At 44.5% G+C, this 24,819-nt stretch overlaps 1 protein-coding gene across 1 annotated transcript in view; it reads left to right on the top strand.

Annotated features, from left to right (window-relative positions):
• The window catches only part of dsd (attractin-like protein dsd), a 128,876-nt gene that overhangs the window by 63,544 nt on the left and 40,513 nt on the right, over positions 1-24,819 (top strand). Inside the window, exons 15-16 of the mRNA XM_065448562.1 lie at positions 1,098-1,301; positions 3,183-3,383. Of these exons, the coding sequence (XP_065304634.1) occupies positions 1,098-1,301; positions 3,183-3,383 (405 nt within the window). The remainder of the gene's footprint in view (positions 1-1,097; positions 1,302-3,182; positions 3,384-24,819) is intronic.

Here is a 24,819-nt window from a genome sequence, read left to right as displayed (position 1 = left end):
CTTTCTTTTTTTCCAAGCCACTTTTGAGCTGTCAAGTGCCCTAGCTTTTGCCCATGACAAGCACTGCCTGACAAAAATTGTGTAGTGATCATATAACCAGTGCATATGAAAGTCAAACAAGGTCTCCAAAAACAGAGCTTCGGTTTGATTGAAATGAGTGGCAGGAGAAATGGCGTGAAATGGGCGCTGGGCAAAGTTGTGTAAAAAAGTTGCGATAGCTATAAAAAAAATGGAAAACGACCATCGCTCCATTCTTTTCACATTGTGTGCGATTCTTATCACTGCGAGTATCAGTCGGCGCACGCTATTCCTCCTTGCCTCCTGCAGCTGCATACGAGTGAACCGCGGTGAGTCCGCGAGCATGGCAAAATTGCAAGAAATGAGGACATTCATGTTTGCTCAGAGTCACCAGTTTGTGAAAAAACACTATTTTGTGCATTTCTACTGTGCTGATGTGGATAACATCTTTAGGCACATTCTTAATAAAGGAACCTGAAACTGCTGTAATCTGGAAACATAATTTTTGCTAGAAATGGCAATTATTTGCCACATGTCCGTCCTTATCCTTTTGTGAATATCCTTTTGATTTAATGAATTGAGCAACTGGGTTAGGTAATGTGGTGCCTTTGTCAACTGGTACAAAACACTCAAATAATGTCAGGGGAGATGTAATAGGTAGGTAGTAGATCAGACGCACAAATCTCACTTTTATTAACTGCCAGTTTTCCGGTATGCACAATTAACATCCATTGCAACTAGCAGCATTGCTATTTCCTTCATAGTTGCTGTTTGCAAGGCCACGGGCATTATGATGGGGGCAGAATGCAAACATGCTTGTGTACTGTGCTTTAGTGTCACATTCAAGAACCCCAGATGGCCAAATTAATTAGGACCCCTCCACTATGGCATACCTCATAGCCCACCCTCAAGCTTCAGAAGGTTCAACCTTGCAATATTGTTCTGGATGCAGCCAGCCTTACCGTACATGCCAGCACGAGCTTTGGGAGCCAGCTGCTGAAGCACTTGCGCTGTCTCATTTATCTTTATGCCTGTTTTGCTAGCATCTGACATCAAGCATGCATGCCTTTTGTGCCCAGGTAACAAGACGGAGAAGGCAGTGCTGTCGGACAACTATAGAGTCAAGTGTGACAACTCGTGCAGTTCACGTACAACATGCAAGGCTTGCCTGTTGGGCAGTTGTATGTGGTGCATCAGCCAGCAGCGATGCCTTGAGACAAATGCATATGCTGCCACCTTTCCTCTGGCCCAGTGCACTGAGTGGACCACTACCAAATGCTCAGGTCAGCCTTCTAGAGCCAGTTAGTGTGCAGCAGCCTAATAGGGCTCTGTGTGAAGCTATCACAAAACAGGACCTGCATTGGATGCCTCCACATGCTCATATTTTTCTTGTGCTAGTTTCAAGAAAATAATTTACAGGTGCAATAATTACAATAGTGCAATATTTGCGATGCAGTATAGTACTGAAGAGGTACCCAAAACAATTCTGCTGTGATAACTGACACACAGTGCCAGCTTAGCTTTTTTTTCTTCCTTTTGCACTATTACTGCATGAAGTGTGATGTCAGGTATTTTCATTTCATTTTCTTTTTCATTTCATCATTCATCAGCCCCATTGAAGGCAATGGGGATATTAACAGTGAAAGGTCACCATATTGAATGGCAGCATGTTTAAACCAAGGCATGGAGTGCTTTGCTGTTTGTACATTATAAAGGGACTGACAACTGGCCAGAATGTGTCGTAAGACGTTGATGGAAATGAATTTACCATGATTTATGGTGTTAGAATCCAGCATGTTGTTTGCAATTTAAGTAGAAATTATAATTTTAAATTTGCAGAATCTCAAAAATCAGTAAATGGCACAAACTGGCAGTGAAGCCTTGATACTTCAGATGTAGTATACAAAATCGCTGTAAATAAGTTGGGTGTTATTAAGTACCGCTTACTCATTGCTTAATGTTGCAGTTCATGCATGATTAAGCTTTTGTGCTTTATTTAACCATATTACAAAGTAAAAAATGTCTATGTAAACGAGCGGTGCTCGCATCTCTCAATGCATGGTGCCACACATGATTGCTGTTGTGCGTGAAATTCCGAGCCCGCATGTGAGCTAGGATCCTTTCTTCCCGCTCGCTCAGGTCTTCGAGTGAGAGACGACATGCTCCGGAAATAAAAAGCGGACGCATCGCTACAACACGCTTAACTGTGTATCACGTGTAAAAGCTTCGTTTCACTCTAGAGAACTTCACTTGTCTTGGCTAAAAAACACCCTTGACTTGTTAATGACAAAACCTGTTGGACAGGAAACCACGAAAGCACGTAGCTATTATTGTAAAAATAATTTAACACTTCAGAAAACATGAATCGCAGGGACATTGGCTTGATAAACAAAATATTTGTCTTACAGCTATGACCACACTTGTCATCTGCATTCCATCAATGCCGGCATATAATCACTATCGCGCACACCCATCACTGTTTCCCGCATGCTTCCAGTGAACGCTTACATCTTCAGTACAGACTGAAAATTCTTATAATGAAAATTCTTATAAAGAGCATTTTTTGTATTACCGCTCCGTGATTCAACACTCTGACTGGCAAGCCTTTCATTGCACTAAAAGTATGGGTACCATAAAAATTGGTTGTCAGTCCCTTTAAGAATTGTGGCAACTTGGATGAGTGGGATGGAGTGGTTTTTTATGGACTGCAATGTATTGCAAGAAACCATAAATTGTCTGAGTAGAGTCAGCTGCCATTGCACTTTGAATAGTCCTGTTTAAAACGCACTCTCCAAATGAGAACAGTGGAACCTAAATAAAGGGATCATATTAATATCGGGGCCTTACTTAATGGAGGTTTAGTGTATGTATTTAAATTATGATTTTTTGTTTCCCACTAGTCATTGCTTAATGCACCTTTCTTTTGTTCATGAAATTCGTAAGACCACCAGTCAATGGCATGCAAAGCTTTGTGGTTACACTTTAGGCCGCATAAAGTGCAATATTTTGCCCATGACTTCAGCATAAGTGTGCCATGAAATGGCTTGAAGTAATTGAAAATCTTATCCATGGCTACTTCTATGGAGCCTATTGTGTTGCTAATACAAGCCTGCAGTAGAGACATTGCGTGGTAACACCTTACGTATTGTTTGTTTGCCACACAGCCTTGTCATGTGAGGACTTCCAGACATGTAGTGCCTGTCAGGAGCATGAGCGGTGTGGCTGGTGTGACGATGGCAGCAATACAGGCAAGGGCCAGTGCCTGGAGGGTTCAGCCTCAGGACCTTTGTCCCCTATGGGTTCGGTGTACCGACTCAATAGCAGCCTCTGCCCGGCCCCAAATTGGTACTTCACTGACTGCCCCAGTAAGTATCCCACACTGGTCTGTTCCAGAAACAATTTTTGTAGCCGTATCTAAGAGAATCATTTAGACATAGAGAGTATCCCTTGCAGATTCTTTCTCACAAAAATTAACGAGCATTCTGTATATAAAAGCTGCAAGGCATTAGAAATTACCTTGTTCTCAAGTCACAGCACTTTGCTTCAACTCGTGTTCTGTGCAGCTATGGCTGTCTTTTACCTCCTTGGGTATAGTGTGACATGACTGTTGTCCACTTCCAGTTAATTTGAACTGGGTGTGTCACCACGGTGGCCTTAAAGGGCCCCTCACCAGGTCTGGCCATTTTGAGCTGACAAGCACAGAACATACAATGCGCACTAACGATCACATTTGCAAAGAATTACCTTGCTAAATGCCCCAGAAAGCTAAGAAATTTCAGTCCGAACGCCATTTTCTCTTTCATGCGTGGTGACTGTGCTCCAAGGTGGACGGTGGCGTAGTCGCGTCCCTACGCTTACGTAGTCGTGTCCACAGTGTGACATCGCTCGTGGTGACACGTTACTTCGAGAATTATTCAAGGCAACATCTGTTATTTGTGTGATCTGTTGCTTGAATTGATGAATTGAAGTTTAAAGAAATAAGAAAACACGCAGAGGGAATGTCTGCATGTTTTTTGTTTTACTTCACGCCAAAGCAAGAGATGCACTTCCACTTTGTCTGCTTGTTCGCACAGTTGTACAGTCACATGCCATTTACCAACTTACTAATTTACCATTTACTAACTGGTAAAACGTGTGATCTGAAGTCGCTAAAAATTTACAGGCTCAACTGTAGTGGACATCAGCGTATTGCGAAGTGTTGCACAAATCGTTGCAGCACATGATGTCGACGCGCCGATCTTGTGGCGCCCGAGCGGCTTGAGACGCTTGTGCGTGGTTGTTCTTGCGGCTTTGGCAAGCTTACGTTTGCACTCCTCGAATATGGCCTGGTCAGCAGCTTCTTCGAGCGGGGCATTTTGGCAGGAAATATTGAGGTGCATACTCGATGCAAATCGTTGCACCATTAGATGCCGACATGCATTCAGCTGGTAGGGCTTGAGCAACTCGAGACATTGTTTTCCTATTGCATAATGTTTTAAGATGGTGATGGGAAACCAAAGTGAAAGTGAGCTGGTGATCCAGAATATATTGCCTATGAAGCTGCTAGAGTGAAACATGATGCTCATTTTGTGCTGTGTGCAGCAGGGAACGGCGGCGCGTTTGGGTTATCGCCTATTAAAAGGATGCAGTGCACTTGCGCGACGGCGTTGCGCCATGTGGCTACTGTTCTCCGTTGTGATCGCCTTGCACCTTTTCTTGTTCACATGGAATCTAGTTGTAGCAGGAGAATGTATTATAAAATCTACTGAATGTTGGTGCCAAAATATTGTGTTTTTCGGGAACTTATAAACCTGTAAAAAAGTAGTGTAATTGTGTTGTCATCTCTTGTTTTCCTGATCATGAACATTGGTGCCAGGAAATGTACAGTGCTCACGGAATGAAACGCGTCAATTTAGGGCTATGTAATGCGCATACTTTCGTTTCAACCAGCTGCACTTCGTGTCACATCGACGTAATTGTGGCGCGTACACTTACATCGGAGTCCTCTTCACCTTTGGTGACCAAATTCCTAGCGACATGACATGGTGCTCTCGCGTACTTTGCACATATGTAGGGTTCTACTAAACGCTCCATGTCCTATTTCATTCCGTGAGCACTGTACAATATGAAATCATATCAATGAGGTTCTACTGTATTGATCATATCTCAACATCCTCCACAACCTTTACATTGATGCCTTATCGATTAGGCAAGTTCATTAAATGGTAGCTAAATAAACCTAAGTACTGTATTTACTCACATAATGATCACACTTTTTTGTCAAAAAAATTGACACAAATTGAGGGGTGGGATCATTACGCGGGTTAAATTTTCCGCGAAAAGAAAAAAAAAATATTTTTTTTATCCGACATTTACTGCGGCATGACAACAGGTAAAAAAACAGGCAGCTGCCACTGTAACGGTGCGGGACACCAAAACACAAAATTGCGGCTGGCGGAGCAAGCTAAATGTGCCGAACACGTTTCTTTTTCTTCTCAAGAGTACGTTACGTGCATTGAAACAGTTTCTTCCATATCAGTAATGAATAATATCATTAATGACGGCAAGTTTGCGGCAATAACGTAGCCATGTCCACTTTGAGGGGACAGAAACAGAGATGGGCGCGCTTAGCTGCCAGTGATATAGAAACACATGGCAGGCATGCTGCGCAAACTGTGGCATTTATCTTCACTGCTATCCTAATACGGCACGTTTCCACTAAGGGTGGGTGAATATCTTAGCTGTGTTACAAGTGTCGGCATATGAATAGGCTACACTTTTAATGTATCAGTGTAAATGTGGCTACTATTGTTGCCGCTCACAATTTGTTGCGTGCCCACGAGTGCAGACGAGAGGAATCAAAGGGCACCTTTTTTTTTGTTGTTGTTGACCACAACCATTATAAAGAATACAAATAATAAAGCCAAGGCAAGTTTGTTTGTAGCTTTCTTTTTTCATGGAAATGTGGAAAGTGATGAAAGGAATGAAATGGGGCATCTGCTTAAGAATCTGTTTGGTGCATGCAGACCACTTGGTATGTCTTGAAAAGTCCTTTGCATAGCATTCGACAGCATTCGACAGATGGTAAGCGCAATCATCATTAGCTAGACTTGGCACACAACACATCGCTGCTGCAAGTTCGGGGTGTGATCATTATGCGGGAAAGAAAAAAGACCGAATTTTGACAACAAAATTCAGGGATGTAATTATTACGCGAGTGCGATCATTATGCAAGTAAATATGGTAAATCAATATTTTTGAAAAATTAAAAATATGCTCATGACTAGCATGAACACCAACATACTGTGTGTAAAGGCCTCATTATTTTTTTATTCTTGGCAACATTAATTTGCGACAGCAAGTGCGAAGGATCATGCGGCCTTCATTCTTTGGAAACATGATTGAAAGCACTGCAGATTTGACACACAAGCGTATAGTGACAAACTTTCTTTTACATAACTTGTGGGCTTCCTTCAGAAAAAAAAAAGAAAACTGCTAAAGATGTTGTCATGGAAACGATTTCATTAGGTATTACTAAGCACACATTGCAGCTTTTGGATCACTGTTATGCTCCAAACCAAATATTTAAACATTTATATGACTGAACTTAATTAGTAAACGAAGTCAATGTCCGATTTTTTGGAATTCCTAGAGACTGCGAAAATCTCAGAAAAATCGGGCAGTCCGAAAAAAGCCATGAGCCATTCCACTCCGTGAAGGCGGATGAGCAGCGAAGCTGTTTCGCACACGACACATAGGTGACATAGAATTTTTAACAAATGTATGAACGTACTTATTGTCCTCATCGGTGGTCATCCTGACGATAGGTATGCGCACACATTCTCGTATCATCTTTGTTATTAAATGCATCTGGCAGGTAAGACAGTAAATGGCTCATACCCTCTTAAGCAATGGCTCATACCACCGTAAATAACTAAAATTTCAATGCGACCTCCTGAGAAACTTCAATCAGGAAGACGGAACCAAAATCACACTTGTCTGTATCCCCGCTCACTCGGGAAATCCTGGCAACGAGGAAGCGCATAAAGTGACCCGAGGGTTAACAAACCAGGTCGCGCTCTCCTTGGAACTGGACCCCCCCAGTAGGAGAGGTAGTGACTTCTTACAATTAACTTACTAACATACATAAAGAGGACAGGAGAGTATACCCTATACCACATAGCAACCTCACGAGAGTGCAGGCCACTGTCCTCCACCGAATTGAAACTAACACCCTTACCACTCCTCATCGCATAGCGATCTTCACAAATGGAGAGGTTGACCCAATGTGCAAAAACTGCGATACGAACGTCGTAGCAAACCAAAGCCGCATCCTCTAGGAATGCAAGGGCCTTCCCCCACCCAGAGAGCTTCTGCCATCTCCCTCAGAAATGACATGGGAGACCCTAATATGGTTCCCTGAAGAAAAATTACAAAAACCAATCATTGCCTTGTCGGAAGAGGTCACCGCTAACAAGCAGCCATCTACAGGGCCCTGAAATTTCTCTTGAATAAAGTTGTTTCCTCCTCCCCCCATTAGGACGACAGAAGAGGAATGAAATTCTATGCTGGAATGATGAGCGGCAACGGAGCCAGTTGTGGAAAAAGAGGATGATGGCGAACGCATTAGCATAGGCACGAGCACGTTTGAGCAGTTGTGCCAAGGGGCTCCAACGAGCTAGTTCGCAGGTTGTTCGCGGACGATGGAAATGCCCTAGCCATATACAGCTTCGCTGTAAAAACGAATGCATGCCTTTTACTGCCCTCCAGGGCTGAAATCGCCACAGCCCTGTCATAAATAGCCCTGAAGGGCTGCTAGTACTGTAAAGCAGTGATTTGGGCTTGTTGGTAAGACATCGTGAGGCTTATAGCGCTTTAAAAAGACAAGGACGAAGGTGAGACGTGACACACACAGGCGCTAACTTGCAACAATCTTTATTTCGAGCAAGGGACCCATACATATATACAACTTTTTCGCGTACATCATACATGCGCTGTTTACAAAATACCTTTACACACTATTGCGCAGGTACGATAACTCTTTGTGGGAAAGGGCAATGGATGGTTTGGACACACAGTTATCGCCAAGCCTATCAAGAGGGGAATATTAGTTGGTTAAGAGGGGAATAGCAAAGACATGCTTGTCAAACGCATTGTGTAAGTCATGCCCGGTGCTGATGACCGAAAGCATCAAGGATCAGATCCTCCGTCTTCAATTGGCAGGTTTCCCTACACACGTACTTATTAGCGTTGCTGAGGGTCTGCTGAAGTCGAAGCTATCAAATAATTCCGCTAGCGTGCCTTGTGTAGATAAGAGGAGCATTGCTGTCATCCCATATATCCACGGCTTATCGCATCGTTTAAAGAAAATAGGCCAACGTGCGAATGTCAAGGTTGTGTTTTCAGCTGCTACAAAATTGCAATGCCTGTGCAGATTGACCAGACCAGGCCTCTCTGATAAGCGCACGTGCAAAAAGAAACACCAGGAACCATTTTTTGAATGTGTAGAAGATGTTGTTTATAACCTTCCTTTAAAGTGTGGGAAAAACTACGTCGGGCAAAGCGGAAGGTGCCTCAACGAACCTTTAAAGGAACACCGGTACAATGTAGCAGAAAAGCGGGGCGTGTTTCTTGACGCCCACTGCAGGCATTGCAGCTACACTGTTGCCGGGGTGGATGATGGCGACCATTCGACGTGTGCTCCAGCATACAAAGACTGCTCCATTGTGGGAAAAGCCCGAGGTAGGATTACTCGCGAAATTATAGAAGCAGAAATGATTGATAGGCTTGGCGATAACTGTGTGTCCAAACCATCCATTGCCCTTTCCCACAAAGAGTTATCGTACCTGCGCAATAGTGTGTAAAGGTATTTTGTAAACAGCGCATGTATGATGTACGCGAAAAAGTTGTATATATGTATGGGTCCCTTGCTCGAAATAAAGATTGTTGCAAGTTAGCGCCTGTGTGTGTCACGTCTCACCTTCGTCCTTGTCTTTTTAACGCGCTATAAGCCTCACGCTGCTAGTACACTGTTTAGGGGTCTTGGTGCTTCTACTATGACAGAAGGTGGCAGGTGCACGCGCATGTAATTAAGGAATGTGTACTACTACATATGTCCCGTGACAGTGGCCCCTTTTCACTCTTGGTATGCCTCACTGCAATACGTTGCATATGCTTAACCGCGTGACCATACTGTCTTGCGGTGAAGCTGACTTGAAACCAGCATTATACAATGTTTTTTAGACCCTTGCCATGCTTTCCGTGCTTCGAATCCATTGGCGAGGATAATGAAGTGGGCACCATTGCCGACAGTCATGAATTCTTTCACTGAAAAACCCCGGCACCAGTGAGCACCACAACAGCTAGGCCTAGTGCTGCAAAGTACACAAGAGCACAACGGCTACACGACCATGCGCCAAATGCCATGTTGCCAAACACAAATGGTTATGGCAACTGCAGTGGCTACAGCTGGCTATGGCTGCCAGCGAATTGGCAGCAAGAGCGCTGGTTCGAGGTCGCGAGATAATCAAAATGGCAGCGGTGATGGTTTTGATTAATGCCATTTTGGACCTGCGGTCACATTAGAAAGTCTGAAAAATCGAACGGTGAATAGTTCCAGCGTCCGAAATCTCGGACGTCCTTATACATTGGCTCTATGGGGCACGTAGCAGTGCCGCAAAAGTGTCCGAATGATCAAGCATCTCAAAAAAATTGGTCATTAATTGTAACCACACTCTCAAAAATATTCTTAGTAACTCAGGATGACTACGAACTACATGTCATTGATCTTAATCGCCTAAGCCCAGGGTTTACCACTTTTTTTTTTTAAGCTTGGTTGAAGTTGCATGAAACGGCGGGAATATAGGTGTGTGCGTGTGTCACGCCAGGGCGGAGAATGGTGAGGGTGGTGGTGTGTGTTAGAATAGGTGAACCAGTAATGCTTCATCATTCGGAAGACATTTCCAAAAGCAGCTATTTTAACTCTTTCGTTACCGCATTTATAGAAATCAATCAATCTGATCGACATTTTCACTATGCGTCATTAAGCATTTTCGTTGTAATTATTCTACTAGCAACATCATGCATTGTCTGAAATGATCACTGAACTTTAACTATTTGCCAGATTTTACAATTTTTGGCAGATTGGGGAGTCTGCAGAAATAAAACTTTGACTCGAATTATCGTTGAAACTAGCCTCCAGTGCTCCTAGCATTTCTTCAATAAGAAGATGCAAAATCTGCGCTTTGCTCAAATCTGCAGCATAATTTTTAAATGACATCAGTAGTGAAAAGACAGAAGCTTCTCTTGGGTTGTCCATTTTTCAATCTGATGTATAGTCTGTTTTAGAGATGTCTCAAACAACGGTAGATGCTCATGAGTGCGTAATTTTTTTTAATACAGTCGAAACGCCGCGATAATGAAATCCCGCAACAACGAAATTCTCGTGACAACGAAACATTTTCGTATCCCTGGTGAATGCTCATAGGATCCAGTGCATTTCGTACGTCTCAGCAGCGAAATGTTGCTGTACTGCAATCCCACATTAACGAAACTTGCCGGAACGTAACTTCGCATATTACCTACTTGCGTAAGGCTAGTAGGCTCGAAAATTTGCTAATGCGATTGTTTTGCACTAAGATTGCGTAAAATACCACCACATTACACTTGTGTGGGCGCCGACATTTTTGTTCACAAAAACAAACAACCGCCGGAAGTGGTCAGCGTGCTGGAAACACGTCAGGGCCGCCACCTTGTTTGTTGACCACCCATTTGAAGCGGCATGCATGTTTCTACCAACATGTGACGACGGTTTTTTCACGCTTAGTATAGGCGAGATCGTAGATCATTGTTTGAAATGCGCATTTAGTTTGCGCTCCCCGCGGCTGACAATTCTGCGAGGACTAGGCCAATCAGGTGAGGCGAAACTGAACGCAAACTGAATGTGCGTTCAAAGAACAATTGCTGATTGCGGCAGTGCACTGCGTAATGTGTGCCTTGGAGACAAAAATGCAGCAAAAACAAGGAAATCCGCGTCCCACCAACATGGAATTGTTTATGGTGCCTGAGATGGCGGTCGCAGCATATGGAGTGTCACGCATCGAGCAATGATTGAGCGATCGTCCGGGAATACTCATCCCTTGCTTCAAGAACACTGGTTTTGGTGCCACCCGACAGGCATCATTTGCGGATTCCACGGCGGCCGTAGATTTGTGCGAAAAGGCCGTTATCTGGATCATTTGCCTTCGGGTACACGAGATACGATCACTTTTGTGCTCGGCACCGGATGCGTCGGCGCCTTTGCGCAACAGTGTGCGCTGGAGAAATGCTGCTGCATGTGCTGTTGCTCTGCATCTAGTGCCGAGTTACGCAAAATCTCACAAAAGTGATCGCATTTTCGAAAGCAATTGACCGAGAATACTGCGCTCCGGCAGTGCTGCCACTACTGGTCGATGCAAGCGGCGCACTTTGTACTGTTGGCAATGTGGTTCTGTATCCTCGAACAAAGCTTGCAAAGTAGGATAACGGAATTTTGACATTAAAGTTTTGTTCTGCAATGCATTACCTATCTGTGCTGTCTCTTTTCGCAACAACGAAATTCTCACGAAAGCGAATTTTTTCGCATTCCCCACTGATTTCGTTATTGCGAGCTTCAACTGTAATTGTGTTATACTACTAATATCTTTATTTTTCCCTGCCTTGAGTTGCCTTTATTCTTCAGCACTTCGACAGCATAAGTACAAATTATTATGATAAATCCTTCCCATCGTGTGGGGTTTCACTCACACAAGACTATGCAGTCTTTTTCAGACCGACTTTCTGCCAAAGCTTGTCTAGCCTTCTAATCTTTCACATTTTGAACACCACCTGTGCAAGTGCCCTTATTCATCACTGTACAATATTGCTCAACACTCCACATTACTCTACAGCACTGTACAGGAACTGAACAAAACATGTGGAGGCTCCAGCACCAGTTGAACGCCCACTAGACCACCTTCCTTGCACAGAAAAACTGATCGAAAGAATCAAGTATGAGGAGGCTTCTATATTCTCCCTGACCCAACAGCCATTGCTTTACAAGCAAGATGAACTAAAAAAGAAACCAGGTGCCTGCTGCGATGAGTAAAAACAAATGTTCCCTGTGCCATAGGGACTTACCCGTTTTCATATTTGTGAAGCTACTGCTTTCCCACATAGCATGGGCATCACTATGGCTAGTATTGATGCCAAGAAATCTTCATTATAATTTTTTTGTGTCATCTGACTTGTCCCATTCTTTGTAAATTTTTTCCCAGTGTAAAACTCGATGCAATGTAATCACGAACGTGCACCAGCTAGCCCCTTTCATTGCTTGACTTTCATTCGTGTTCCTTGACCTCACAGGGCAATCTGCGTGAGCAGGCATAATATGCGTTGCGACGTCACGTACCTGAGCACATGAGGGTTGGACGCTCTTGGATGTATCCATGCGCGGCTTAACCATGTTTAGGGAAAGGCAGGTTCTGGGGATTGAGCAGATGCCGGGTGTTCGGACCTTTAAGGTACCCCCCCGGCGGAGGCAACACATCTCTTCGGTCTTTGCTTGACATAGACAGCACCAGATTCACCCAGCTGGAGGAATCCGGCAGTCGCCTTTTTTGTCCTCTTCTTCACTCTTTTCCTTTCTCTCTCGCTGTTTCTTCTTTCCTGTCTTCTTTTCGTTTCATCTCACTTACGAATTTCAGGGCTGCAAGGGTTAACCTGGTGTTGTTATGCAACCTTGGATATTTTATATTAGGTTATAGTGGCGATGCATGATTGGCGTCTGCAGGTGTTCTTGCAACCTTGTAGCATCCCCTTGTTGGGCTCGGTGGCCGGTGGCTACCATCGCCACCGAATTTTTCAATATTTATATGGCAAACGATGTTCCCCCACTCCTGTTTGCTTCCTGAAAAGGGGGGCGCATCTATGAAATGTTAACTTCTTCCTGAAATCAAAAGAAACATTTCCCAAGTACCACATAATACATAGTGAATATGAAACCAAGACAGTCCATATTATATCCCCATTTGTTGTTGCAAAATGTCTGACAGAGGCAATCGGTTCAGGTTACAAAGTAATTAAGGTGGGAAGCGGCGACCTTCTTCTGGCAGTGTGTGACTCGCTTCAATACAACAAACTCTCAGAACTTGTTTCATTTAGTGACATTCCTGTCTCGGTGAAATGAACACTGTGCGCGATGTCATCTCCTATGACGACCTCCTTGAACTAAGTGAAAGTTAACTGTTAAATGGATGGCAAGAGCAGAACGTGGTAAAGGTGTAAAGAACTAAGTTAAGGCGCTACGACAGAGAAATTGGAACCAAGTACGTTATCATTGCATTTGGAACAAGTAACCTCACTGATTCAATCAATATCGGGTACTGTAAGCTTTGTCTATGATCGTACACTCCCAATTCGCACCGATGCTTCAAGTGTCAGCGTTTTGGGCATGGGTCTCAAAGCTTCCGAGGATGCAATACTTGTGCAAAATTCTCATCTAAAGACCATTCCTCAGACATCTGCACTTCCGCAACCCTCTGTGCTGTGACGGAGACCACTCCGCCTACTCATGATTGTGCCCATCATGGAAGAAAGAAAAAGAATTAAACGAACTCCAGGTCAAGCTAAACATTTCCTTTCCAAAAGCACGCAAGCGTTTTTCAGTCCATAATCTGTACAATCCGTCCTACACTGATGGGACGCACTGGGGGGCAGTGCCACGTCTTTCGGGAGCTGCCCGAGTCGCAGGGAGTGTGATGGTGGTTACACCACCAGCCCCCTGGCAGGAGCAGCCAGTACTATTCTGCCTCGTGCCACGAAGGGCCAGCAGACCTCCAGGCCTGCTGGTCCCAGGGCCACTGCTCGTGCAGACAGGCCCGAAAAATCCCAGTGTGCCCGCTGAGCAGGCATCATCCAGCACCTGTGAAGAGGTGATGGATGCAAGCAGCACTACTCTGGCGTCTCAGGCACGAAAGGAATGGTGTAGCTCTGTGGAGTGCACCAGGAAAAAAAAATCCCATGTCACAGTGCCTGGAAAGGTCTCATGAACTAACCTATCTCATTTCTCTTGACACACCATACAAACCACTTCCAATATGGCTACACAAATAATGCATTGGAATGTGTGAGGTCTAATACTCAATCTTGATGACATTAAGGGACTCCTACACAAGTTTAATTTAAGGGTGCCCTGTGTGCATGAGACATGCCTCAATACTACACACACAAACTTTCTGCAGCAATATGCCATTTACTGCAAAGACCAAAACTACGCTTTCGCCTCATCGGGCGGTGTCGCCATAATAGTTGATAAGAGCGTCGCCTGCCAGCACTTGCAGCTGCAAATGCCCCTTGAGGCAGTTGCAGTCAGAGCAGTGCTTTTTGGTAAGCTGTTAACAATTCTTTATACATCCTGCCCAGCTACCACCTCTCCAGAACAGAATTTGAAAGCTTTATTGCACAACTGCTGGAGCCATACATTGTTGTTGGAGGCCTAAGTGGACATAATACCTTGTGGGGCAACTCTCGATGTGATGCCAGAGGGCAGCACCTGATAGAAAATTTCCTCTTATGTACAGGTGCATGTTTGCTAAATAAGAACAGTCTTTTTACCGTGTCGCAAACAAAACCTTTTCGTACACAAAGTTAATCATTGCATCAAGTACAGTCGTACCATACTTGGAATAGAAGGTGGTTAAGAACCCATGTGGGAGTGACCATTTTCCAATTATGTTAAAATTGACAAAATTGGATGAATGCTTTCCACATGTGCCTCAGTGGAACGTCAACTCAGCGGTCTGGCGGCTATACAGAGAGCTAACATATTTGACCTGGGATGTCATTTGCATGCTTAGTATTGACAATGCAGTTGCATATTTAAGAGCATTCATTGTTGATGCAGCGTCGATATGTATCAGGCAAACAAATGGATTGCCTTCTAAACGACATGTTCCCTGGTGGAACGATGAATGTAGAAAAGCATGAAAGAAAGAAAATATGGCTTGGAATCACCTCCCTATCCCTCCAACTACAGAAAGCCTTATCAGCTTCAGGAAAACAGTCAGAAGGTAGAAGAACGTGCCACCCTGCCAAAAGGGAAAGCTGGCAGAGGTAAATCTCCGGCATTAATTCTTATACAGATGGAAGAAAAGCCTGGAACAGGGTAAATATAATAAAAGGCCAAGAAACTCATCCTCTACCACTAGTAAACACACATTGAGACACTCTTCAGGACCAGGCTGGTTGTCTAGGAGTACATTTTGAGCACATCCCATTCCACAGATACATTTCTAAGATACCAGCGACGGGCAGAGCGACAACCTGTGAGTCGCGAAGGCACAGCCAATGAAGCATACAATTGCTCATTTAGCAAGGGGGAGTTTCAGGCTTCACTGAATTGTTGTAACAAATCCACTGCAGGAAGTAACAGAATAATTTATGAAATGATCAAACACTTACACCCTGAAACCCACTGAACACTACTGTCACTCCTTAGCTCCATGTTCTCTGCCGGCTACATTCCGTCCGGCTGGAAAGAGGCAATCATAATTAATATATTCAAAAAGGGCAAGGACCCGTCCTCACCCAGTAGTTATAGGCCTATGGGGAACCAGCGCTGGAGTTTTCACGACACCTACAGCGCCGCCCTGGCGGTCAGAACGTTCACAACTCAGCCGCTCCCGCGGACGAAAATTGCTACTGGTAGTGGCGTTGCGTGCGCTGAAAGTCGAAGGAAAACAAAAGGACGCCGATGGTACTGTTGCGTATACAAGTGCCACAACTACGTCGGGATGAGGGAGGATGTATCCTTCTGCGTCTTTCCATCTAAACCCTACGAACAAGAACGGAGGCGGCGTTGGATACAAGCAGTCAGGCGAGCGGAGTAAGTTCCTGTCTTGTCGCCCTGTCAAGCGGTGTCGGGCTGGTTTCTAAACCGAATTTCGCGTGTGTGCTTGGTTTATTCGATAGTGAAGACGGTCAGCCGTGGTAGCCAGTACCAAACAGCAGAATGTGCAGCCGGCATTTCGTCGGAAACAAAATGAGCAATAGCATGCACCATCCGGCATATGCACCAACCAGTTTTCCTTCGCAATACCACCGCCAAGCCCCTTCCAATGCCACTGCACGAAGCGAACGATACGAAAAGTAAATATTATCCATTCATTGCCAAGAATAATGTGGGAGGGAAGCTGCCTTGTAATACGAGTTGCGTGCGCATACTGCCGGCGCACGCGCGACTAAGCCGCCTATGTGGTTTTTAAAATGCGCATGCGGATGAGGACTCGGCGCTGAGATGCATCCGGCAAATTTATGTAATTAGTGCTATATGTAGCCAGCGTTGTTACGGATCCAGCAGCGGAGCACTCAAACCCTTGCTTGCGCGAGTCAGCTGATGCGATAAAGCTTTCTTTTCGATTGACTGCTGTGGCGAAGTAAGATCAGAATTTTTTATGTCTAGCCAGAGAAATATGGAAAGTCTCCAGGCCAACTAATACTTCCGAAACCATAGCGCAGCACGACCGGAGCCATAGCTGCTAGATTTGCGAGGCAGGCTGCTCCGCACGCATGGCAACGGCACACGCGCAACCATTAAAGAAACACACGTGCTCGCTGCAACACACTGTGAAAAATATATAAAGCTCAAAAAGCTTCTTTCGTCATTTCTTCACTTGATGGCGCTAGCTTCTTTACGAAAACTGCCCACTTGAAGCGGCGCGAAAACGGAAACGTACGAACTATAATACGGCCGCGCACGTGTGTGTCGTCTGGTCGAGCGGCTGGGATATGCCGCGTTTCGTCGCCAGGGCAGCGTGCAACGCACTCTTTTCGACGCGCCGCCTATCCAGCGCTGGTTCCCCATAGCTCTGACAAGTTGTCTATGCAAACTCTGAGAAAATGATTAACTGGCACCTCATCCATTTTCTTGAAAGCAACAAAATACTCGATCCCTTACAGTGCAGTTTGAAGTAAAGTAGACCTACAACAGATCACCTTGTCCGCATTGAGACAAATATCCATAATGCTTTTGTGCACAAACAGTTTTTCTTGTCGGTATTTTTAGATATAGGGAAGGCGTACAACACAACTTGGCGCTTTACCCATCGTGGTTGCTCAGTGGCTATAATGTTAGCCTGCTGAGCACGAGGTCGCGGGATCGAATCCCGGCCTCGGCGGCCGCATTCCAATGGGGGCGAAATGCAAAAACACCCGTGTACTTCGATGTAGGTGCACGTTAAAGAACCCCAGGTGGTCGAAATTTCCGGAGTCCTCCACTACGGCGTGCCTCATAATCAGAAAGTGGTTTTGGCACGTAAAACCCCATAATTAAAATTATTATTTAACTTGGCGCTTTGGAATCCACCTTCTTTCCATAGCTCCAGCGAGCTATGGAAAGAAGAATGATAGGTGTAACGTTAAGGGATAAGAAAAGAGCAGATTGGGTGAGGGAACAAACGCAAGTTAATGACATCTTAGTTGAAATAAAAAAAAAAGAAATGGGCATGGGCAGGACATGTAATGAAAAGGGAAGATAACCGATGGTCATTAAGGGTTACGGACTGGATCCCAGGGAAGGGAAGCGTAGCAGGGGGCGGCAGAAAGTTAGGTGGGCAGATGAGATTAAGAAGTTTGCAGGCACAGCATGGCCACAATTAGTACATGACCGGGGTTGTTGGAGAAGTATGGGAGAGACCTTTGCCCTGCAGTGGGCGTAACCAGGCTGATGATGATGATTATTATTGTGATCTGTCTGGAATGGGAGTCCGAGGCAACTTACTGAATGTGATTCAGAGTTACCTCTCCCATCGCACATTCTATGATAGAGCTGGTAACGTTCTGTCTCATCCTTTTATGCAAGAGGCTGGTGTTTATCAAGGTGGTGTGCTAAGCTGCACTCTTTTTATTGTCAATGAACTCGCTCCACACTGTCATACTATGTACAATCTTTTATTCTGTATACAGTCGCGGACCGTTTATTCGGACCTCACGGGGACTGCGGAAATGTCCGAATGAACAGGTGTCCGAAAAAGCAGATGAACAAAAAATTAGAAATCCTTTATTTCCATGCACTTATTCGGGCTCGACAGTAGGCTTGAAGAAATCGTGAATGCACCGTTGCACGCTGTTCCGTTTACGCGCAATCAGATAAGCCTGAATCTCTGAGGGGGCCGTACGGTCGCTACAGGCGGCTGAAAGCGCAATTACTGCTTGTACACGCTCCACATGCGACAGCAGCGTAGCAAATGGTGCATCATCTTCCGACTCGGAGTTGTTGTCTGGCGCTGCAGCAGAAACCTGACGAATGATCTCGCCGTTGTCGAGTTCTGCGCATATCAGTACAGCAGTGTCAGCACCTGTGAAACTGTCAAATGAGACGGTGTTCGGAATCGCAATGCAACCACTGCGCAGGTCTCGGCAGAACATTTTCGGCGTCGGTAGGGAGCACATCGGAAGGCGATAAATCCTAGGCCTCCCGGCACCCACTTGCCGGCATTCCCCAGCGCAATCTGCATGGGCACTGTCGGCGCCATTAGACACTTGACGCGATGTTTCCGTATGCTGCATTGTATCACCGCAACCTCGACACAGCACACAACACAGACATCACCGTGCCGTCACTCTGACACCAGTCACACAAACGAAAAACGTGGCCTACTCGCAGCGTCGTGTACGAAGAAAGAAACAAATCAGCTGCTGGATTGTTTTGACATGGCTTACTAAGCTGAGACCGGGACTGCTGTAGCCGCGGACTAGGCAGAAACGATGATGATGAGCGGGGATTTTCAGTAGCGCCACTTCGTGGGGCAGCAAGAAGGCTCCGTTCAAAACAAAAATGGCATTCCGCAAGTCGAACCATGCACCGATCAGAGTCGGTGCATGGTGCTCTTGATCGAGTTGGCTCAAGGAGCGTCCAAAAAAATCAAACGAGAGGTTGCAAGGTGTTCGAACTTTCGGCAGTTGTTATACATTATGGTCTATGGGGAGAATGGCGGTGCTACGAAGCAGACCGAATAATCGAGCATGTCCGAAAAATCAGTCGGCGACTGTATGTGGATGAAATCCAGACAGGTTACAAATCATGTACTGGTAAGTATCTGTGAGCGACAAGTACAGCTTGGCGTAAATAACTTGTCTGAGTGGGCGGACGAGAACGGTTTCAAACTAAACCCTCAAAAAAGTATGTGCGTCCTCTTCTCCAAAAGGAGAGGTGTTCTACCAAACCCCGTTATAAACCTTAATGGAGAATGACTACCTGTGAGCTCCGAACATATATTCTTAGGTATTGTCTTGGACAGGAAACTGACATTTATCTCCAATCTGAAGTATCTTAAAGTGAAGTGCCTGAAGACTATGAACCTGTTCAAGCTCCTGTCACGCATATCCTGGGGAAGTGACAGGAGATGCCTCATAAACTTGTATGGAAGTCTATTATTATCACGCCTTGACTATAGACCCATAGTCTATAAATCAGCTATGCCTGGTGCTTTGAAAATGTTAGATCCTACCCACCAGTTAGGCATCCGCCATGCTACAGGCGCCTTCAGGACTAGCCCTGTGCAAAGCCTCTACATTGAATCTAACGAATGGTCTCTGTACTTCCAAAGGACATATTTAAGCTTTTCCTACCCCTTGAAGGTAAAATCAGCTGTAGATCATCCATGTCATTCTCTTATTTACGACTTGTCCATGGCCAGGCTGTTTGGTAACCACCCCAGCCACTAGGGCTCCTCTGTCCCTCCGATTGGAAGCTCTCTCAGATGAAACAGGCATCCCCCTACTAAAGAATGTCCTAATGGCTCCTACTAGGCTTCCACCTCCCTGGGAATGGCAGACCATCCAGTGTGACGTCTCTTTCGTCGAAATATCAAAGCGGGCACCTAAAGCACATATTACATTCACATTTTCTTGAACTTCAGGATGAGTATTCCCGTGCTGGATTTTATACAGACACTTCAAAGTCTCCTGCTGGTGTTACTTAAGCAGCTCTAGGACCATTGTTTTTAATATACGGTACATTGAATCCATATATAAGTATTTTTACGGCAGAAGTATATGCGATCCTTTCTGCGGTTAAACACACAAAGCAAACAAATCTCATAGGGCTATTGTGTTCAAGGACTCGCTAAGTGTAGTTCGAGCTGCAAGTTTCTTACTTCTTATTTATTTCTTATTTCTTTTCTTAAAGTGCCCAAGAACAGCTTTACGCCTTAACCCTTTGAGGGTCGATTTTTTTCCCCATCTGCCAATGCCCAGGGTTGACTTTTTTATTGCAGATTCCAATTATTCTTAGGGACTTACTTCGAAAAAAAAATTTACCGTAATTTTTCTAGGGTGACCGTAAAATAAAAAAAAAAATTTGCGTTTGTATATATGTACTTTTCATTCATTAATAACAACAATAAAAAAGTAAATAAACTTATAAGAATGAAAAATCTGATGCATTGTTATAGTTCAAGGCTTTGAAAATGCGCACACGAGAATATTTCGCAAGACTCAAATGTTCCTGCTCTTACACTAATATGTACATCCATAGCGTAATCGAACTGTGTAGGTGTGCGCACTCAAGAAAACTGTGGTTGTGTGCCCGTCAAAAAACCAAAACGTGTGACAAACTTCTGCTAATCTTCATCTTACCGCCAACCAGACGCAATTAGTTTTTGTGAGTCCCCCCCCCCCCAAAAAAAATGCAATGGTAAGACATGCACCGCGGCATCCTTCCTATGCGCACCCCTGTGAGCACTAAACGAGCGAGAAACAAGCGATCGCCCTTTGAGCAATTAGTAACAAGATAGCCATCAGTTTTGCAAGCGGAAGAAGCCGAAACCGCCCTCGGAACAGAACCCAAACCGCCATGTGCCCGCGTGCGCGCCAATGCACGAGCGATGGTATATAGACATGTGGGAGCGAACTAGCGCTAAAACAAACCATGCAACGAAAACTGAGAGAGGGAAGCGCACGAGAAAAATTCTCTGTATTCCCACATAGTGGCAGCACATGACAAAAAAGAAGTTAGGAAATTGGCGCGCTTTCTAAACGTACCGACGGCGCCGTAAATATACAGCATTGACCATTTTGGACTTGTTCACGGCACCGTATATTTACGTCATTGACCCTCAAAAGGTTAATATTGGTGCACTTGTGTTACACTAAGAACATAAAACCGAAAAACAAAACAATATCTCAAACAACAGTGGTACAAAGTGCGACTAAAAATTGAATTATTCAGAGACAGAAGTCAGATTGTGAGCAAGTAGTAGAACTAAATATATCAAGATCATCACACAAGTTATTTTGTTGTGTTGCAAGAAGACGTGTTATAGTGTTAAAGGTCAAGAGGAATTCATGTAGAAATTGCTAGGATTGTGCAGGTTAAGGCGAGGCACGCAGAATGTTACAGCTGAGAGTAACCGCGGACAGAAGTAGTTGTGAATTAGTTTATGCAAAAATAAGTAGTCATGGTATTTCCGCTTATTTCTAGGGGTCTAATATTAAACATGCGCAGTACACACTCACAGGCAGAAAATACACGGCGTCCGAGAAATCTATCGTACAGGATAAGAATGAAACGTCGCTGAACACATTAAATTTTTGCAACATTGGTCAAATGAATACAGTTCCATACAACAGAACTAAACTCTAACTTCGAGCACACAAAAGAAGAATACAAGAGAATAACGCAGTTCACATTTGTTAACTTTGTAGTCATCCTTGATATGAGGCCTAACTTTCTGTAGGATACATTAACGATGCTTGAAACATGTTCTTTGAAAGCTAGCCGGGACTGAACCAATATTCCTAAGTCGCACGTACAACTCGCTCTTTTGAAAGGAATGTTGTCAAGTGAGTATTCATATAGTAAAAGGCACATTTTGCGATTAAAGGAGACAACAAGTGTCTTAGCTGAATTAATGCACAAAAAGTTGGAAGCACACCACTCTGCAACAGAATTAACATCTTCCTTTAATACTTCACAATCCTGCTCTGATTCTATTTCATGGTAAAGTTTAATATCGTCAGCGTATAAAAGGAGACACAAATAATGCAAACATTCTTAGTAATCAGTTTACAAAAACATAAAAACACTATATTTAACGAACTACAGTTAAACCTGCCTATAACGAACCTCTATACAATGAATTCCTCGATATCCTGAAGTTTTGCTATTCCCCGCTGTTGCTATATAGAAGCACATGTGTGACCTCTATGTTACAAAGTGGCAGTCGGAGACACCCTGTAAATAACGAATTCCTCCCTTCGACCACCTAGTGATATTGCCCCGAATTTTGTTACTTTAGCGAGAGCAGCAGCTGCATGCATCTCCTGCTGTTGCCCCACTGCCGATTGAGCGCGAAGCAGTGTCATCGGTGTCATTGCACTTGGCGCGCACATAGCCCAAGCAACAACGAGGCTTCTGCAGAGTGCCGCGCTGCCAGCGCAGGGAGGGACAACACGGATGATTCTGGTCTGCGGGTGTCTACGCACCCATGCCCTTTCCTCTTCCCTTCAAGCCTCAAGTATCTGCACTTCGCTTCATTAACTTGACACCAGGTGGCACCACTGAAAGAAAAGGAACTGTAGCTTTCCATGTCTCGTGGGTAGTTTTGTCTCTCTGTCTCTTCTCTTCGTCATCATGTCATTTGCTCCTTATTTTTGACGCTGTACGTGCGTGCGAGTTGACTTTCCACGCGAACAGTCACTTCATCCAGTTGCATTCTTTAGCCGGCGTGATCTTGCTGAAGCTTGGGTTTCACTGCGTGCGAATGGAGCAGCCTCAGATGACATGTAGCTTTGTGATTTTTTGTATACGGACGACTACGCCGTCACTGCTGAAGAGATGTCGGATGAGGCGCCGATGGAAAGCGTCCGGTATCGCAGTGATGACAACGGATCTTCGGAGGCCGATTCATCACATGTTTTGCCTTTTGCGAAGGAAGTGCTAGATGCCATTGCCATATTACGCTGCGTCGCAGGCTTGCTAGATGATGATGGAGTAGTGTTGTGTTCCTTGATGTCTTACGAGCGTTGCCGTCTCGCATGAACAAGCAACAGAGCAAAATAAGTTTTTGTTGCTAAATAAATGTGTTTTGAGTGGTCTACCTCGAGTTCCCCTTTTGTTTAATTTGTGCATTTATTTTTCTGATTTTCGTGCCGAAACTGCATATAACAAAAACGTCTGTGTAACAAAAGTTTTTGAGCATTTGTCAATTTCATTATATCCAGGTTTAACTGTATATGCACCACTATCTTCAGCTTATATGGCAAACAAGTTATCATCCTATGCTGGTTTCGTGGCCTCAGTGGCATAAAAGGCAATGAAGCTGCTGACGAGAACACTACCTCAGTAGTTTTTAGTGGCACCGACATAAAGACACCCATTACAGCCACAGACTATAAACCATACTTATGGCGTAAGTTGAAGAAGCACTGGCAGAAAGAGTGGATACTCAGGCATCCAGTAGGTTACATCTGTTCAAGCCAAATTAGGCTACTGGATATCGGAGAAAACAGCACGATGCAAGGTAGTGCTCCTCTGTCGATTAAGAACAGGTCATACCTTTGGTGCCATACCTGGTGCTACTGACTGGAAGTGATCATTCGTCATGTCCAAGGTGTAGTGACAGCCTTACACTTCTCCATGTCCTCATCCAGTGCAGGGAAATAGAAACTGAGCAGGAAAAGTGCTTTCATTGTGCAAATCTTCAGCTTATTCCACTCCATCCAGCATTCTTTCTTAGTAACGAACCACTTTTTAACCTGAAAACAGTTTTTAGCTTTTTAGATGAAGTTAACATGTTCGCAATAATTTGTCCAGGTCATGTGTAGCACAGCCTCGGCTTCGAGGCTGCTGCCGCAGTGACAAATTTTTAAAGCATGCGCCTCTCGGCCCTTAACTTCAAGAGCCCTGTGCAGGCAGTAGTGCTCGTTTGCATTCTATTATATCACTTCCTCGTAGTGAAACTTTTATGCTCATAGCTCACATCATGAGTAATTGAGATTAGTTTGATGCTTATATATTTTATGCATTTCACGGTAATCTGTTTCTAGGCCTCTTTACAGCCACATTACAACTACCATTTCCAACTCACCTCATCATTTGATACAGGAAACAAAGACAATTTATTACCATATGCCATGGCGCTCTTTGGCCATAGCTGGCCCTTGTGCCATTAAACACTACACATCATATCCGTGTTCCTTGGGATGCTTCTTTAAAGTTTCACATAAGAATTATTGAAAATTCTCTCACCAATTACTGCTATACATCCTTATAATTTTATGTATCACAGTTTATGTTGTGACTACTACATCTTGAAATAAAATGTTAAAACATAAATGCATCCATAAATGAGCGCATTTCTAGTAGTAACAAAAGAATTTAGTTGTATCACACTGCAAGAGAAGCTTGTTCTCGGCTGTGCTGCATGCAGGTGGATGCAGCACCAATCCCATTTTAGAAGTGGAAGTCTTGGATTACTCATTTAATTATTGTGTAAATAAATGCAACAGTGTGAAAGGTATTATTACAGAATACTGCATCTCAATTTTTAAAATATGGGAGGACGCTTAAGCTTCGCCTTCAAGAGTGGAACGCGATAGCGTTATTGCATCCCGTTCGCACCGCCTACTCAAACGCGCTACGCCAGCCAAACGTCGCGATCAGCAGAGATAGCCAGGCCCCGACGTGCCATAAAGGCGGACGCGGTCATGGGGCGAGTGGTGCGCCATGTGTCGGGGCAGCGCTGTACATTGCGAGGAGGGGGTCTTCTGTGTTTGCCGCAAGATGGCTCTGCGTGTGTGAGAGCG

The sequence above is a fragment of the Dermacentor albipictus genome, chromosome 1, assembly GCF_038994185.2.
Source record: "Dermacentor albipictus isolate Rhodes 1998 colony chromosome 1, USDA_Dalb.pri_finalv2, whole genome shotgun sequence".
Lineage (NCBI taxonomy): Eukaryota > Metazoa > Arthropoda > Arachnida > Ixodida > Ixodidae > Dermacentor > Dermacentor albipictus.
The sequence above is the reverse complement of the archived record's forward strand: the minus strand, read 5'-3'. Positions and strand labels throughout refer to the sequence as shown.